The sequence below is a fragment of the Pyrgilauda ruficollis genome, unplaced genomic scaffold, assembly GCF_017590135.1.
Source record: "Pyrgilauda ruficollis isolate IOZ18807 unplaced genomic scaffold, ASM1759013v1 scaffold30, whole genome shotgun sequence".
Taxonomy (NCBI): domain Eukaryota; kingdom Metazoa; phylum Chordata; class Aves; order Passeriformes; family Passeridae; genus Pyrgilauda; species Pyrgilauda ruficollis.
In genome coordinates this window covers 2,124,948-2,144,343 of record NW_024524378.1, presented here as the reverse complement: position 1 = coordinate 2,144,343, position 19,396 = coordinate 2,124,948, and the positions used below count along the sequence as shown (strand labels likewise).

The 19,396-nt window shown below is 36.4% G+C and overlaps 1 protein-coding gene across 3 annotated transcripts in view; it reads right to left on the bottom strand.

Annotated features, from left to right (window-relative positions):
• ASPH (aspartate beta-hydroxylase) overlaps nt 1–19,396 on the bottom strand; it is a 113,723-nt gene that overhangs the window by 31,877 nt on the left and 62,450 nt on the right. For all 3 annotated transcript variants that reach the window (XM_041473731.1, XM_041473734.1, XM_041473732.1), the window contains 4 exons: nt 18,793–18,834; nt 6,248–6,336; nt 3,910–3,996; nt 677–827 (listed from right to left, as the gene is read on the bottom strand). In XM_041473731.1, coding sequence (XP_041329665.1) covers nt 677–827; nt 3,910–3,996; nt 6,248–6,336; nt 18,793–18,834 — 369 coding nt within the window. The remainder of the gene's footprint in view (nt 1–676; nt 828–3,909; nt 3,997–6,247; nt 6,337–18,792; nt 18,835–19,396) is intronic.

Genomic DNA, 19,396 nt, shown 5'->3' with positions numbered 1-19,396 from the left:
TTCACCTTAATTAAGTAAATTCAATTAATTTCTAGTTTTAAGTAAGAGTTCTACTCTACTTCTGCTATGAAGTTTATCATGCTTCATGTGCTTAAATTAAGTATCTTCCTTGACATCCTAAATGAGGTCTAGCTAAAGAAAAGCAGGAACAAACCAACTTGATATTAAAAATCCAACCCATAGGAACAGAACTCCTGATTTTGCCTCATATTCTAATCATCGCTTCTCATACATCACAGAATTGAGATCTAAACCTAGAATCTAAACCTAAATCTTGTTGCTGTTCTCCCCATGTTCAACTCCATTCTTCTCTATGTTTACTGAAAATTTATTCTGAGTCTGTTTACTCTGCTTATGCCAGTAATTTCCTCTTGATTTTCTTCAGCTTCAGTAGAAAAAGAAAAGTTTCTTCTTTGACTGGCAATAAAAATTTTTGACTACCTATCATCATAGCTTCTCATAGCATCTGCTGTAGCTTTCTACAGGCACTATTATCCTAAATTATAGACACTAGTTCCCTAGAAAAAATCTAAATAATAAAAATGGCTTTCATTTAAGATACTACGAAGACAAGTATAACCAAAGATTCAATGGAGTTGTCAGCTTAACATCCTTAGTGATGTCTTGAAATCCTTGCTCAGACAACTTTAATTTTTATACCATCCTCAAAACTTACCAAGGAACTGCTGCCTGTCTGCTTCTCGCTTCAAGCTCAGTTTTATCAGGTCTGAAGGGACATTTGGCAGACTAACCACCTCATCATAAGTGTTGATAGCTTGTTGCAGCATCTCATTGCTTCTCATTTTCTCAGCTAAGTCATCTTCAGACTAGAAAGAATAACCATTATTAGAACACCTAATAATCCATTAGTCTTAAAACCAGCTATTTTCTTACCAGACAAACTATGCAATTGTTAGAATATGGATTCTGCTTTATGGGAAAGCAAACTAGAATTACCATTTAATCTTGTTACCTACAAACTATTTGAAAGGAGAAGTAGGAGAAAATTTGCACCTAAAACACACATTAACAGAGATTTTTAATTAATATTTGTAGAATTCATAATTTCTGCTTTCAAAAGCGGATGAAGCAATCTGTTTTAATAACACAGAGGAAATGCAAAATTTTGCCTATGGATTATTTGTATACTAAGCCTTTCTTTGAAAGCAATACACAGGTCAAAACACACCAACAAACATTTTTATCTATTTGACACATTTATTTACACTCTTTATTGCAAAATGGATTAAGAATTGCCTTTTGCCTTCCCTACTTTGATAGAATATGTACCCTAGAACTCCTTCAAAACTTAAATTTGTTCATCAAATTCAGAAGCAGATCAAAGATATATGAGCTCTCCACAGTGAAATTACAGCTTCAGTAAATCTAACAGAAGCTACGACTGATCTCACCTGTGGTAAGGCATGTTCATACTTTGCTTCCATAGCTGAAAAAGACTATGTCTCAAATGCAGAATTTTTAAAGGCTTACTTTCAATTGCTTATATAAATGCATGCACTTTCACATGTTTAATGCATTCTTCTCAAATACTTCTATATTTATTGGCTTATGCTCTTCCTTAAGACAAGAGCCACGGCAGATGTATCACAAGCATGATGGTGCAGAATCTGTTGTTGGTCTATTTAAATTCACCGTTGCATCAAAAACACACATTAAATGAAATTGCTTCAACTGTGTTATCTCTATATGTTATAACAAGTATCTGAAATATTTTTGCACTTGAGTTGCTTTAAAACTTAGTATTGGAAATACCAAAAAATGTGGTTACTCAGCCAAACAGTTCATCAAGCAGCTTTCAGAGACAACTTCAGAAATCAGCTTTAAGCAATAACTTATTTTTTCCGATGTATATTCACTAGGAAATTTATTTCTTCTTTTATCAAAGGAATTGCAGGGCAAAGAATATTACAGATATATAAAAAAAGAAGCAAAAATTGTCAGCATAAATGCATAACTCCACCAGTATAAACCATATAAGGAGGTTAAAAACCTATCCATTGTTCTTTCCAGTTGTAAAGATGTTAACGAATTCTGTAGAGTTCATTATCTGGCTCAAGTGTAATTCAGAGAGCAAATAAAGAACTACTTTTATTTCTGAAAAACATACCAACAATGAAATATTTTGCAGTTTTTTTGGGAAAACAGCTGCCTTTTAAAGCCATTAAAGGATCCAGAAAAAAATCAATCCTCATGTCTTATTAAAAACTGAATCTACAAAATTAGCATATAATGCTGGTTGATGCTTCAAAGAAAAGGAGAAATATAATTTTGGGGTGAATTCTTCACCTTCTTTAGCTTTAACCTTCAAGGCCTTTAACCTTATCCTTTGCAGTTTTACTTTTAGTGATGAGAAATAGCAAATTTATATGTATTTTGTTGGTATGAATACCCATTTAAAAATAATGCTGTGTTACAATGCAAATCTTAAGAATAACTCATCTATCTGAAGCCTATGGTTTTCCTATTCCTTCAAACAGCTTAAACTTACACACACTGGGTTCAATAAAATTGCCACAGATTATATTAATATGACTGTTCAGTAAAATGACTAGTATGAACCTTCAAAGGCTACAGAAAATGTTTTTATCATTGTTTTTACACACTCTCAGGAAATGCACCTAATTATTTCTTCAGATCTTGGTCTGTATTGACCTTTCATGGATTACTAAAGTAGTAATAGGCAACTACAAATTGCTGTAAATGGACAAATGAAGCTGGGTCACTGAGATGGGAATTCCGAATGAGAATAAATTTCACAACTGGCTGCAGTGATCTGCCCTTCTCCCTAAAGGAATTGAGGAGGCAGGAAGCATATTCTACTAGATATAATGAGTAGATTTGTAAAAACTGGTAAATATTAAAAGTGTAACTTAACAGAGAGAAGTTCATCATGTGTATGAACAAAGTGGTCTCCTATTGTAAATGGCAAAGAGTTCAGCAAACTGTTATCACAGAGAGCACTGAAGCATTTGGTCTGCTCTGTATCAAGTGCTTGTGTGATAGATTTTTGGACAATTGCAGCTTTGGTTTTAGCATGACTATTATTAACCAAGTGGAAACTGGTTGTGACTCCAAGCTCCTCATCAATTGTCTACAGCACCATTCCTCCCTGCAGTGAGGACTTCACTTTTTTATCCTGATTAACATGAGTTCAAGGAGTTTTTTATTATTCTTAGTGCAGCAGGATTATCCTACTATTATTCCCTTTTGAGACATCTCAACACAGCCTAAAAGTATTATAAATGCAGAGATTATTTTCTGATGCCTTCTGGGTTTTGGTTGTTTTTTTTTAGTTTTTTTTTTTTTTTTTTTTTTTTTATATGCAGGTTGTTATGACACTTCTGTATTTGACACCTGAACCATAACTCACTCTACAAGTAAAGCTAATTAAGCCTCACTTCCTGAGAATTTGTGTTCTTTATCTTTTAACTCTTTCTCTATAAAATCTCCAAATCCTCTTCTCTATTCCCACTAGAGCAAAAAGCTGCATTTATCCCAGGCTGACAGACGTGTTGATTTCCCAGCTACAGCAAATAGTATGTAACAGGTAGGTTCTGCCTGTTGCTCCTGCACTGGGTATTAGTTGGTGTTTATCTCTTGCCATTCACCTGACAGTTCTCCTGAGATCTACAGGATGTGCCTTTTTTTTTTCTTTTTTTTTTTTTTTGTTGCTATTTACAGGACTTCCCACTGAAGTTCCACAAAAGCTGCCAAAACAACTGGGGAAGGACAGCTGACTGAAGAGATACATATGACAGATGACATGATTCTTTTTTTATCTAGAAAACCAGTATAAATTTATAAATTAATTCCAAATAGTGTTTATAACTCTATTGGTAAAAAAAAAATGTTTATTTCAGCTTTTTCAACACTTTTTTTCCTAAGTACCTGTGCTTTCCCATATCTTGCTCGAGGACTTTGTGGATATCGATTCACTAATGCTTCAAAGGCCCTTAGAGCTTCTTCAACTTTTCCCTGAAAAGCAGAGATATTTATCAGCAATTCTATCTAAAAAAATGCTGAAGGATGCAGGACCTAATAACACATTAGTTTTACAATTAAAGAACAAACACAAAACAATGCAGACTGAGTCAACAGCTTTCACTCATACTTTCGCTGGGATTGCCTTTTTAAGAGGAATTGTCATTATTTATGAAACAATGTCATCTAATTTCCATGGTTAAAATTAATAACTTGGTTTTTCATACTTTATTCACTTTCCCTTGTTCACTGGATAAAATGCTGAGATGAAAATAACCTGTCTGTATAGAAAAGTAAAGACCCTACTGCTAATAACAAATTCTGGATGAGAAATAATAGAGAACAGGATGAAAATTCTGGAGACAGGTGGAAATTTTCCCTCTGCATACCTGTCATGATGAACAGCACATTAACTATAGTTCTAAGGAAAATATTGTAGACTCAACCACAGTGTATGCCTGTTTCCTCCAAGTTCTTTGCATGACAGCATCCCTCAGGACATCTCACACAAGTCTAAATGTAATTGTGGTATTCTCTTGATGGATTGATCCCGTGATGGACATTGACTAGCAAGTACAGATGGAAGTTGAGAAGAACCCGCCCCAGTGTCAAACAGGTGCTAAGCACTGCTTGGCAACATTTGGTAATAGACCTTGCTGCCACTTCCACCTCATTGCAGCTTTATGAGTTATAGGTGTATGAATTATACACAACTGCCCTACTATCTTAAAATATTATACACATCTGATTTGCTCCTAAATTTATCCCAATTCCTACATGACATGTATGACTATCTGTAACTTATCAAGAAATACAACAGGAAAAGAGAGTCAACAAGCTGACCCTACAGATTCATCAAATGTGTCTGTTACGCCTTTTTCTGATTAACCAATTGCTTAATTAACAAGAAGCATGAAAATTTCTTTTGTTTTTGTATTCTAACATGTAAAGAAGGCTTCTAGTGAGGAACAGCAGCAGTGGCAGTCAGAGGTTAGTGCTCCCTATGCAAGAGCCCTTCACAGTGTGTCCTGAAAATCAAGAATAATCCTGCACCCACAATGATCAAATTGGTTTATATTTTACTGTACTGAAAATATTATATCCCACTGCTCATCCACCTCAAATCTAGGTAGCAAAGACCTGCAGTTGTTCCTTATGTGCTAGGACTGTCTGTGAGTCTAGGACTGTTTTTTTTTAACAAGAAATACATTCAAAAGACTTGAAGTCTCTCATTGTCCCATCACAGACCTACCAGAACTCTGGGGCTGCACAGATGGCAAGACAAAGTCAAAACTGCACAGTGTGTCCTGAAAATCAATAATAATCCTGCACCTGCAATGACCAAATTGGTTTTTATTTTACTGTACTGAAAATATTATATTTCACTGCTCATTTACCTCAAATCTAGGGTACAGCAAAGACCTGCAGTTGTTCCTTATGTGCTAGGACTGCCTGTGAGTCTAGAACTGTCTTTTTTAACAAGAAATACATTCAAAAGACTTGAAGTCTCTCATTTTTAACAGCCACAGTCTTGCTTCAGTATTTAATCTCACATCTGGAAAAGGGACATCTTTGCAAAGGTATTATATTCTGAAATATTCAAATGAAAATATAAAATTGGAAGCTACAAGGGGAAATGACTGAAGAGCTTGGGGGATTTTCGGTTTGTTTTTCACAGTGAAGTTATTAAATTCAGAACTACCCAAACTGATTGATTGATGTTAAGGTCTTGCTGCCCCTGGTGAGAAGCAGGAACATCTGTTTTGTCCTCTAAGCAGCTGTACAGCAGCCTAGGCACTACCAGGACTCAGAATCTTAACAGAAGCAACACCTACTTCAGTGATCTGCACCTAACACTCACAAGGCATTGGAACACTCACTGAAAGATCTCTGCTGAAACACACAGAGTTATCTGGTAGCACTTGCCTTCAGTAGTCAACTGGACAAGAGTGATAGGACAGAACTAACCCTGTTTGATGTGATCCATTTAAGCAGAAATTCAATGATTAAGCTACATATCTTCAAGGTTAACAAACACATATGAACAGAAATACACTTATGACTTTAAAAAAATTAAGACAAACTATCCAGGAGAAATTAAACTTGAAGGACAAATATGCACTGACTATTTCAAAAGTTAATTTCACAAAAAGTAATCTAAAATTCATTCTCCCTTTTTACAAGTATTTAATTTATTGACTTTTGTCCACTGCATACAATCCTGAGTGAAACATTCAAAACTTACTTTTTTACGTAGTTTTTCTGCAGCATCTAGTTCAGCTTTAATGGTCTTATCAAACTTGTTTAAGAGCTTTGGCTTCTTCTTCTTTTTAGCTAGAAGATTGAACAAACAGACAGTTCATTACTTCTTTCGTATTTCAATTGTCCGGAGTAACACTTACCTAGGGACTGTGCTGGCAAAGCGCATCATTTTCAAGTAAGGCAGTTGCAAATTACACTGAAAAGAAACTGATTTCTTACTTATTACAATCACAAACTCCTATAAGAAAAAGCAAACTTCAGTCATTCAAACTGAGTAACTCGGCAGTTAAGTTTAGAATAAAGCATTTTTCTTCATATTATAGTCAAGGATTTTTTTTTTCCAAATGGTTCAACTGATGTGGAAGAGCAAAGGGAACTGTTATTTTTCCACATGTATATGGCATCATGAAAAATATGATCATCAGGGCACATTAGTAGTTTCTAAAAGTTGTGACTATATGCTTTGCCTAGAGGAATTACTGAAGTGGCATCTGGAGTGCTGTGTGCAGTTCTGGGCTCCTCAGGACAAGAGAGAGATGGAGCTCCTGGAGTGGATCCAGTGGAGGGCAGTAAGGATGGATGACTAAGGGACTGGAATGTCTCTTTTATGAGGAAAGGCTGAGGGACTTGGGCCTGTTCAGCCTAAGAAGAGATGACTGAGAGGAGACGTCATCAATGTGTATAAATATCTTAAAAGTAGGTGACGAGTATGGAGTCAGGCTCTTCTCAGTGCTGCCAAGCAATAGGACAAGAGGCAACAGGCAGAAACTGATGCATGGGAAATTCCACCTGAACATGAGGAAGAACTTTTTCACTGTGCAGATCACCAAGCACTGGAAGAGATTGCCCAGAGAGGTTGTGGAGTCTCCGTCACTGGAGATATTCCAGAATGTCTGGATGCAATCTTGTGCCGTGTGCTGTAGGATGACCCTGCCTGAGCAGGAAGGTTGAAGCAAATGACACACTGTGGTCTCTTCAAACCTCACCCATTCTATGATTAGAACAGTTCAAAGAAATCATAGTTACTCAGGTTAGGAGGGACTTGAAAAGTCAAGTATTTGAACTTCCTAATGAAAACAAATTCAACACTGAAATGTTGGGTTAAGACTCCTTTAAGAGATCAGCTTAGTTTCTACAGCTTAGTAAGCTATCACATAGTGGTAGAGCAGCAGCAGTATGTAGCAAATCAGCCTTGAAATACATTGTGCAAAGTAAACTGCATTTGAAGTAAATTTAAGTAAATGGTGTCAATTTAAACAGCCATTCACTTCATAGTAGTTTACTCTTAAACAATGTCTACCTGGTTACAGTAAGACTACTTAGTCATTAAAAAAATGCAAGTATGCTACTGAAAGGATATATATGACAGCAGGTAACTGGTTTCCTCCACATTTGCTACAGCTTAACTCTGCACTTGCACTTCATTAGAAAAAAAGATTCCACCTTTTCTGACACAAGTAGAAGAAATACATATTGTCTGATAGAACTACTAGTTATGTATATCTGTAATTAGTAGCACATCTTTTTTGCTTTAATTATGCATTACTGCTTTTTCACCCCTCTGTGGAAAGTATGTCATTAATAGCAGAAAAAGAAGTAAAATTACTATTTTCTTTGTAGAAGTTTAAATAGGGAATGCTGTAACTGGTATATGTAAAGTTTAAATCAAAGGTTCTACAGTGTAACACCATCTGCTGCAATGCTGCAGCAAGTATTTTGGATAACAAGTTATAATAACTAGCCACGCTTTATTCTGCTTCCCAAGTCCTCAGGTGCACTGTTCAGGAATGACAAGAGCTACCACATCCTAGTGGAAGCTGTGCTTGTGATTCATTAAATGACACTGTCTCCCTGAGATTCTGATCCTACAGAGAGTTTTAGGCAGGCAAATCACATAGTTTGTGTCAAACCTCAGAGAAAGACAATGCCTTGGGTTATGCTAAACCAATACTAAGTCCATCCAATCATTAGAGGATGTCAGAACTTCTGATGTCTGAACTTCCTCTGTATAAAATGAAAAATAACCACCCTTGGCTAGTTTTGTTTCTTTCTGTGTAAGACTTTTACTGTTCTTTTCAATGCTGAACTCAGCTCTGTGTGGAGTTTTTCTTACACTACCCTTTTTTAACTCTTCTGCAGTGTTGGTATGTACAGTTGAATAGATGCCATTGCTTTTCAAGAGCAGGAAGGGAACAGAATTTAAGCTATCTTACTAAATTCCATTTTTTTTATTCACAAAGGTTGCAAAAAGCTTTAAATATTAAAAAATGTATTAAGATTTATAAACAAAAGGTACTACAGCAGCAATGCACTAGTATTCTTAAATCTCTGTTAATTCCTCTTAAAATAGTACAGACTGCAACTTTTCATGACATTAGCTACCAAAACAAACATTAGCCACCACAAAAAACCAACTGTCTGACATTTAGGAATTTACTCCTTTTACAAGATAAACTCACAAATAGCATCATTTCACCTATGTTGGTTTTGCTTCCCTTTCAAGGGAACAAACACTTTCAAGTTTTTTATTGTAACCTGATTTGAAATCAAACATTTATACTGAAGCACACAGTAATGCTCTTAAGGAATGTAGTTGTCATGGAACTGCACTGACTAAAGAGAACCGTGACATTTTTCTTGGTAACACAGATGTTTATAATGCCTTTTCTTTATTCCCCATACATGATGTAGGAGAAATGCTTTCCATGCTGATCACAGTCTTTCTCTGTCTTACTTTACTATCCTCCATTTTATAGGAAAGCAATGTCTTTACTGTCTTTTCATGCATTCAATGATAATAACGGTTAAGGAGCACAGCACTGGTTCTCTTCCAAGTAAAATCCAGTAAGATTCACATAAACAGCTCTTATTTCAAGTGCAAGGATCTTTCCACTCCAAACCTTCAGTCCACAGTGACTGACACGTGTGAAGTTTCTCACATAAAATCCTTGGGCCTGAAAAGAACAACCCATAACATGCAAAAGGTTTTTTGGGTTTTGTGTTTTTTTTCTTTTTAAAAAATATGCCAGTTCAGTTTTTCTAGAAACCATTGCTATTTCTAAGGCTTGCTTAACAGCAGGAGTGGAAGAACTCAGAAACATCAACCCAAGGAACCAATGAAAGCAAGTGACCTTGAGGACTTTTTAGGTTCATTTTGCTCTTAACTATCATGTGAAACTGTCCTTTGCTGTTAGCAAGAAAACTGAGGTATGTCAGTTCCTCTGAGTACAGTATCTGGGGAGCTTCCAATGGGATATTGCTACCAAACACTTGGTTTAGTTTCTGTTCTCTAAGTAACATAAACAGCAACTAAAACGTGAGTTCTCATTCTTATGGCATGAATCAAAATCTTTATTTAAGGTCGGCCAGCTACACAGGAACTCTATTTCAGCGAGGCAGGACAGCTATTTGTCAGCTTTTTAGCTTTCATGGAAAGACAGAGTCATTTGGTCCTTCTCAAACTCAGTAAGCATGGCAACAGTGAGGTTCCTTTGAGGCAAAGGAAAGAAACTTTCCCGCCCACCAGGAAACTCCCACTGCCTGTGGGACACTCTCTACAGTTCATTTAAGTTTACAAGGATATGAGAAACAGCTCAGAAAAAAAAAAAAAAAGTAAATTTAGAAAGTAAATTAAAATCTTACAAGTCTGTGGCACAAAGATACAATATCTTCCCTTTCATATCCAACTTGGGTGATGTGCTGGAAGAACCTATTTACCACCCTCCATTACAAAAAAAGTACTATCTTCCTATTTTCAGTACAATTATATATCAGCCCCAGACCAGCAGGAGATCAATATAAAAAGCTGGAAAGGAGTTGTTAACATAAATATTATTCATCTGCTAGGCACCAATATAACACAGTAAACATTATATAACGAGCAATCATTCTCATCTCCCATTCTATTCCTATGTTAAAGGATTCACCAGGGAGCTTTCAGCATAACCATCAAGCATTCCTCTATATTAACCAGATAGCCTGCTATCTCCCTGCAGGGGTATTTTAATAAATTATCCATTGCCTCCTTCTAGTGCAATAATCCTTTAGCAGATGCGTCCCAATACATTAAATTCAATGATACAAAGAAGTTAACTTATCTATTTTCAGGGGAAAATATATGTAATTTTTCTTCAATGACAGATTTTACCATGACACTGAAGTTGTGCATGATCACACAACTGCTTGGTCGGTTTGTGGTCCAAATCAAGTTGAGCATTAAAATGGTAATAATCCTTTTACTTATCATACTGTGGACTTTCAAGTATACTACTGAGGATTTTCAATAATAGCCTTGGAGAATAGGCATTCTATCTAGGACTGCTGTCATAGGATTCCTGACGACTTTGTTAGAGAAAAGTTTCCACCGAAAAAGCAGCAAGCTAGGAAGAAGTCTTACAAGAAACTCTACACTAGTTCTTGTGCTGGAGACAAAACAATTACCAGTGATGACAAGCAATCTCATACCTCATTCATCAAGATACAGAATTAAAAAAAAAAAAAATAGTAGTAGCAATGTATTACAATGTATTACATTAAAGGTACAGTAAACTTAATAGCCTGTCATATAATCCAATGAAATTTGATAAACTATTTCATATAACTGTTTTGGTAAATGAAAAATAAAATACTAGGCATAGTTTGGCTTTATGTTGAAAAGCACCTTGCCATCACCAAAAGCAGTGACAGTCTTACTTCTACAAGGGACAGAGAAATTCCTTTTGAATAATAATGAACACACTGCTAGATCCTCTTCAGGCCACAAGAGAATCACATCAAAATTAAGGAAAAGTAACCAAATTAATAAATACAATTGAATCACTCTTGAAGACTGGTTTAAAAATATTTTGCCTTTAACTGAGTGGGAAGGGGAGCAACAATAGGTAAGAACAAAGGATAAAAAGGCAGTAATAAAGAGCTTGCCATGGGAAGACAGGTACACACTACTCTGTAAAACGTAGCTACAGAGATGAAAAGAATAAATTATTTTATGTATCATCATAGTTAGGATAAGGAAGAGAAGGCTTAAAATGGCTATAACAGATAATTTGGCTTGAACATCTGGAACTACTATCTCTGAATAAGCACAGTGGAACAGGCTGCTGAGGGCAATTGTGGAATTCTAGTTACTAAAAATTCTGTTTATTTGAAATAACAAGATGTGTAAGCATCTGCCAAGAACAATGCACACAGCTGATAAGGCCTTCAGTCAACTAAAGAGTCAAAATAAGCTTTAGGGTCCCACTTAGTCATATGTTCTACAATTTCTGTAATATACTATTATATGCCAATGTGCTTTAGTGCCAACACTGTAATTACATAAGTAACTTTCACTCTCTCATTTGACAACCAAAGAAGTCCTCACAGGAGCTCACTGTGCCAGTCATCACAGTACCTGAGATTCCTTCTAGCCCAATGCCAGCAACAGAACACTGAAGCTCCAGAATTTTTCCCAATGTAAAATTTCACCTCAGCACTATAATTTCAGAAAAGCCATAAGTGATTAAAAACACTGCCTTGTGATAGAAAGCAATCTCAATTCCCACTGCTCTTATTAGCTTTTTCTGTAAAAAATAAAATACTAATAACATTCAAAGTATCAAGTTCTGTAACTCTTCATCTGAAGCAGATTGTTTTACCTTAAGAAACCATTCAAACAGCATCAGAAAAGCAATTGTGCAAACTGTTGATTTAATCACAAAATTATATTTCTTGATACTTCATACTATTAATGTGAAAAGCTGCCTGAGGATATAATAATCAAGGAATTAAAACTTTTTAGAATTTCTAGACAAATGTCCTCACATGATCAAATGCCTGCAAATTCTTGTGTAACTGAGCAGAACCCAAGGTTGGAAATTGGTACAAAACACCAAGTAGACAATTATATTACGGCAGTTATATGGATAACAAGGAAAACAAAAAGAGATACCTGGTATATGGAAAAAATATTTATTATATATGGCCCCAAGTCCAAAGCAATAGAGAAAAAACTCATAGAAATGTCACAAATAACTAGTAATACCACTTCTATAATGGAGTAAATGAATCCCCTCTAGCTTCCAGAGAAGTGGGAATGGTTGTGTGTGTGAAATCTCTCCATTTCATCTTTTCATCTGAAATATAACACCATCATCCAGGCTAAAGAAAACCTCATTCTCCTAAAAGAGAAAACACTGATGTCCTGCCTGATTAGATATCAGTGTGGTACATCAAAACAGTTAACACTAGCCAGAATTGGACAAAAATATAAAATGCTATCATGATTATCTTTCACAATTAACATGCATCTTTTACCCTAGAGAGATGCCACACACTTTTTTAACAGATAGCAAATTTATGTGGGTGAAGGTATTTTCTACACTGTAAAGGCTTCAACTTGTTTCCTGAGAAGATAATTTAAAAGATAGGGTATCTTTACCACAACACATAGCATTAATTGTTTTGTCCTAGCTGCCATACTCTGAGCCTCTGATCAAAGGATGCAAGTACAGTTTTCTTCCTGAGCAAAGTAAGTAGGAGATAACATCATGCTGCTATTAACACTTCCAGAACAATTAGTGTTTGTATCTAAAAACCACTATTCACTTCCATACGCCTAATACAAATCATCTCTCACTCCTGTGCCTTGTAAAATATTGGGAGCAGATACTCTACAATTCTGTGTTTTATTCTGTCCCAACAGACATGCCAGGAATGACACCTCAAACAGAGAGCTTGTTAGCTGATGTGCAACCATGACCAGGAGGAAATCTCAACTGGGACTACCTCAGGCAGTCCTTTTCCACTGGCTGCCCTTTTCTCCTCCTCCCTCTTGCTCTCAGTACTAATGATTCCCTTCCTAAGCCTTCTGCTCCCTTTCTTATGTTCAGAGCCTAGCAAAACTGGTGGGGTGGGAGGGCAGGCTTACCTCCAGTGCTGGAGCTGACATTTTGAACATGGTCTATTCAGTGAGAGCAGTGAGTGACAGCCTGGCTGCTCTGACTTGGAGTTCTGGGGGAAAGATTGCCTTCCACACAGGACAGTCTTTCTTCAGTCTTTGGAAACTAATGCTGTGAGATTTACAGTCAAATGAGAGGGGCCTGCTCTGTGATTATGAGAGTCCATATTACATATTACCGTAAGTATTTCTTGTTAAACTTGCTTTTAATGAAATTTCTAGATCCTCAGAAACGGTGAGACAATAACATTACAATCCCTCTGTGGACCTGGGGGAGAAAACATGAGGGTGGAAAGACACTACTCCCTACACCTCGTAAATGTGGTTTGGTTCTTGTAATTAGATTTTTTTATTCACTTATCGAGTCATTCATATTGTCACTATGATGTTAAGGGAGCATTCCTGGTGGCTTCCTTGATATTACATCTGCTATTACTCACATGCAAAATAGAGAGGAGTTAGGACTCCAGTTTTAATTACTTTATAAGTGATTCAAGATAAAGGCAGGTCTTTACAGCCACCTTGAGGACACGTGGTCCCCAGTTTCTGATTTGAAAAGTACACTGGAACAATCCTACTCCACTGACTGTATGTTGTTCTTACCACTAGATTGAAAATTGAATTACCTTAATGCAGGGGCTGGACAAAATCGACTTCAAAAATCCTTTCCAACCCAAACTGTTCTATAATTTTATGATTTGATAAATGATTTGTCCTAAATGAAGTTTTAATAGAAGTTTTAATTATTTAATTGTAGAGGCCATAACGATATAATTGTGTCTCCTTATGTTGTGCCATCTCTAAAGCTAATCTGAAATAAAAACCCCTTCATGTGATGCAGTCTTGTAAGTCACTTGCAGCAAAGGCTCCTCCTGTCAGTTCTCTGTCTTAAACTTTGAAAAACTAAGGAAACAATTTCCAGAGGGGGTCATAGGCTTTGTTTTCTAAACATCCTCCCATCCCTGCTGCAATACAAATTCAATAATAATGCTCTTGGCAACTTGTGAATGGCAACTTCTGATTGTGGGTCAATGACAAGTAGATACTGATGATGATGGTCTGTAGTTGTTTTCCAACTAATTTTGTGACCTTTTGTTTTGCTAATTGCCTTTGCCACCCACTAACAATACTACACCTTCCCAGTTCAAAGTTTCAATTATGTTCTGAAAAACATACACATATTAGCAGACTTTTACTTGGAATTCAAAATTTGCTCAAGTAATTGTCCTCCCTCCTGATACTAGCCCCATATCATTACCCAAATTAGTTTTGGAAATTGTGCTGCACCTCACTGGACACTTGAATGAGAATTTGATGATGATGAAAAACTCCTGTCATTGTCCTGTTGTTTGGGAAGCTCATTAGGTGAGATACAGAGAGTGCAAGTTATCTACTTGTTTTATGGGCTTCTATAAATGATAATTTAGAAGGTATAAAACCGAGTAAACTGCATCTACACAATTTAAAGCCAGGAGCACTAGAATAATTAAAAGATCTTTCTAAACTCTATTGGTAGAACAGGCAAAACCACTATAATCAACTTATCTGGGGAAGTAATCAGACAATAAAAACTGAGGCATTTTAGAGACTAATAAAGCTGGATTCTAATTACTATAATAAATCTTTAACTGCAGTTATTCCAGAACAATTTCCCTTGCAGTAAAAAGTATTCAGTATTCTGCAGGGCTTTCTGTATGAAATTAATGTTGGTTGGTTGGCTAGACGTTAGATGTTAGTCAGATGTTGATCATAAGAAACAACAGCAGAAAGATAATTTTGGTTTTGGATGTATTTCCATCATTCACCTCTCTTTCACCATTAAGACTTTTGGATTCACTCAAAGGCTAGACTTGAGCAATCCTCTAACAAAACCAGAAAGAAATTTCTGCATTGATCTTCTATTGAAAAATACACTGTACTATTCTAATGTCCTATATATTTAGTTCAGAACGTCGTTATGCAGCAGTTTTGGACTTTGACAACTACACTTCTGTGTTGGTCATTCTGAACATAGCTCACAGATATTTAATTGTAACCTGTATCAGATTTGCAAATCAGTGGGTACTATGTATACTGTTATAAGCAGAGCTTGCAAGGGTGGAACTCAGCCCACCTAACTCGAGGAGGCAATGCTGGAGGTGAGCTAACCATGTAAGCTCTTTCTCCAGACAACAGAGCTCTGTTCCAAATGGAATTTAGGGCAAACCCCTACAGCAAAGCCCTACATTTAGTCAGAAGAACAGCATTTTAATCTCCTCAGATTAGGTCTCTACTGGTATCACAGTGGAATCCTACATATCTTCAAAGGTAAATGCCTAGAGTAAACAGTGGTGAATGCTGACCTGTTATCAAAATGACACCAAGTGGCAGGGCCATGTGTGGAATGACATTGTCCTAAGCCTGGCTTACATGTACTTCTGTTCCTAAGGCAATGCATCTGCATGTTCCAGCTAACAGCATTTATTTTTACTGTCATGCTTTATCAATTTTGAAAAGGGAAAATTATTATTTATAATAATAGCACCTATGCTGAAGTTCACTATATGAAACAAACAAGTCCATAGCTGAAAATTATTTTTTTATGTTTTATATATGTTCACCGATATAAATAAATATTTAATATATGTCCAATATAAATCAAACTCCAAAAATTAGGCTTCTTAATTTTTTTTTTTTTAGTCTATGTGATCAAAAACAACTAAAACCACCTCAGATGGGAAGACAACTTATGGATGTGGCATGTATGTCCTGCACTGCACTACCTGTGAAACCTTTTAAAGAATTAGTTCTCATATTCACCTGGAATACCCATCCTATTTCAATTACTTGTTTAAATATAAAGTCTGATTACATTCTTATGGAGAAGATGAAGAATCCACCTCAATTAAATATAACAGAGAAACCATGAAGCAACTGTATGTTAGAAACAAGTTTATTTTAATTTTTATTTCTTTAGAGAACTTTCCAGAGAGGGTTTTGTTAATATCAAAAATTTTCAGTAAGACTTTTAATAAACTTGATGAATTACTGTTGAATACTAAAACGTACATAATTATTAGGAGGCCACTTTGGTAACCAAGTGGCTGCAGGAGGAAAAATTATTTATGTTGCAAGAGCTACTCAAAGCTATAAATACTTTCTGCACAGAAGGCTCTTTGGAGCTTGTATGTCCAAATAGCACAAAACAAATGCAGACTTGCACATCAGAAGGTATTCTCTGAATCAGAAGCAAACCTGAAACCCATGCCAAACATGAAGTTTCAAGTTGCCAACTCCTTAGATGTCCAAGTTTCCTACATATACCAGTCACAGGACACTATATTTTATAATACATCTCTCATCAATTTATTGCTGCATCTTATTAGGGTAATTTAAAATAAACAAATTCAATAGTACCTTATACCACTTCCTGTGACTAGGACATCTACAGCTAACCACTTTTATTGAAAGTGAAAACTTAAAACAGTTCAAACTATGAAAAAAATTCAGCAAAATTCAGCTTGTATGAAAATCACACAAGCAGTGTACCCGTAAACAAAGTTCATTAAAAATTCAGGGTTGTTTTTCCTGGTAGGATGAAAAATTCTATCAATTTAACCTGGAAAACAAAACTATCCCTTTTTCCACCCTATAGAAATTCTGTAGTCAACAGTGACATTTATTTAGTTGCTGCTTAAAAAATAACAAAACCACAAAGCACCTAGGGTAGAAAAGGAAAGTAGCTCCCCTTTGTCACACTTTCATATCCTGAAGTTCTTGTACAGGCACTGATGAGTAATGTTGCATACTAGTAAGTTTCTTACACAACCTGCCATTTTTATCTATGACTGCTTTTTACCCACACTGGATGACTCTTGTATGTCATTTTATTATACTGTTCTAAAAGGTCTGTAAAAGCAGCACATAATGGTGATTTTTCTCTCACAATCAAGTAGGTAAATCCATTGCAGTAAGATATCCCCTGCCATAAATGGAAATGTAGGCATAATTGCCAAGCTTTCCAAGTTGTTTTGGTTGGTTTTGTTTTTTTGTTTTTTTTTTTACTTTTTATATGTAATGCTTACATGTGACATATTTAATACTTAAATAAAATGTCTGAAGTTTGCCAGTCCTAGAAACTTATGTTTAAACCACCACTATACAAATCCAAACCAAATAAACCATACCAAAATATTGGAAAAACAGCATTTCTAAATACTCAAATATAAAATAACAGCCACACAGAAAATGGAAACAGAATGAAAAAGGAGTAGAGCTACTGAATCCCTGAGGTTTCTGGGCACTGTCAGCAACCAGCCATGATCCCAGTGAAAGAGGTTTTGCAAGCTTTGTGCAGTGACAGGGAACACGTGGCCAGCACAAATGTCATTGCAGGGAGAGCAGATTCACAGTGCTCTGCAGCAAAACCTCACTTCTTTTCCATCTAATCTGTCTCTGCACCTTCCTACCTAACGTAAGACAGACTAGGCAATCATAGTGTCAACAAAGACAGATTTACATGTCACTTGTCTCTTCACGCTTAGCACAGCTGGCAGTGCTGAACCCAGCTCCAGGGGCCAGGCAGCCCACATTGCCTCTTGCCCTCAGATGCAGAAAGAGCTTGGTAGAACTCTGACCTCCAGAATACTAATCTAGGAGTATGACACTGAACATTTTAGTCCTGAAACAGCAGGAGTTGTCACAACCATCCCATGACTCAGCGCAATGCTACAAGCTTGGGCAGAGTGGCTGGAAAGCTGCCCTTCAGAAAAGCACCCGGGGGTGCTGCTCTGCAGCAGCTGATGAGCCAGCCTGCTCCCAGGTGGCCAAGAAGGCCAGTGGCATCCTGGCCTGTATCAGCAATAGTGTGGCCAGCTGGACTAGGGCAGCGCTGTCCCCCTGTACTCAGCACTGGTGAGGTTGCACCCAAATCCTGGGGTCAGCTTTGGGCCCCTCACTACAAGGGAGACATTGAGGGGCTGGAGTGTGTCCAGAGAAGGGCAATGGAGCTGGGGAAGGGTCCGGAGCACAAATCTGATGAGGCAGCTGGGAGTGTTTGGGGGGCATTGAACCTGGAGAAAAGCAGGCTCAGGAAGGACCTTATTGTTCTCTACAGCATCCTAAAAGGAGATTGTAGTGAGGGTAGTGAGGTGGAGGTTGGTCTCTTTCCACAGGTAACAAGGGACAGAATAAGAAGCCATGGCCTCAAGTTGCTCCTGGACAGGTTTAGATGGGACATTAGGAAAACTTTTTTTTCACTGGAAAGGTTGCCAGACTGTCCTGGTGGCATTTCAAAGATGCGTTACTTAGGGATATGGTTCAGTTAGGTTGTGAGTTGGAGTCAATGACCTTAAAGGTCTTTTCCAACCTAAACAATTCTATCATTCCATTCTGCATCCAGGTAACATTGATTGGCTACATTGGTGCCAGTCTTGGAAACAACCAAGAGTTTACCTATAAAAGTACATGCTCTCTGGATGTTTATTCAACTGCAGTTTATCTACATGAGATGTACTGGAGCAAAGTTTCACTAGTCTTTAGTCTGATTTAAATGAATCTTCCCAGGAAGCATGGATTTGAATTTCAGAACAGAATGTTACTTTCAGACTTACCTTTATCTGTTTTGTCTTGTTCAGTTTCTTTTTCACTTTTCCCTAGAACATTAAAAATATAATTTCATTGAAATAAATTTATGTTAACATTTTATGATAAGAAAGAGATACAAGAAAATTCCAATTTATACTCAAAACATAATTGAGTCAACAGGCCTTTTTTGTTTCATTTTTATTTTTTAAAATAACCATAGATTCTTTTCTGAACTATATAGTTACATAAAAGGTCTTTCCCTGCAGATGCTTCAAATATTGCAATATTACTTCCATCACAAAATATTTCACAGAATTTCTCCTCTAGATATTTAATATATTTTGTTGATATACTCTTACAATTCAAGCTATTTTGCAAAAAAGAAAATCTGTTCACTAATTAAAAGATATTGGAAACACTAGCTTAATACATACATTTGGTTAAAATGTTAAGACAAAATCAACTTAAGTCTCATTTTTAGAAGTGACTTGGGCACTTGGAAGCTTTTGTCTTTTTTCACCTTTTAAAACAATGTAACAGGTGTTCTGCGAACATCTGACTGCAGAGGTGGATGTTACGTAAGTGTTAAGACAGTCTATAGTAACGGCAAACTAAATCCTGGAGAAAAAT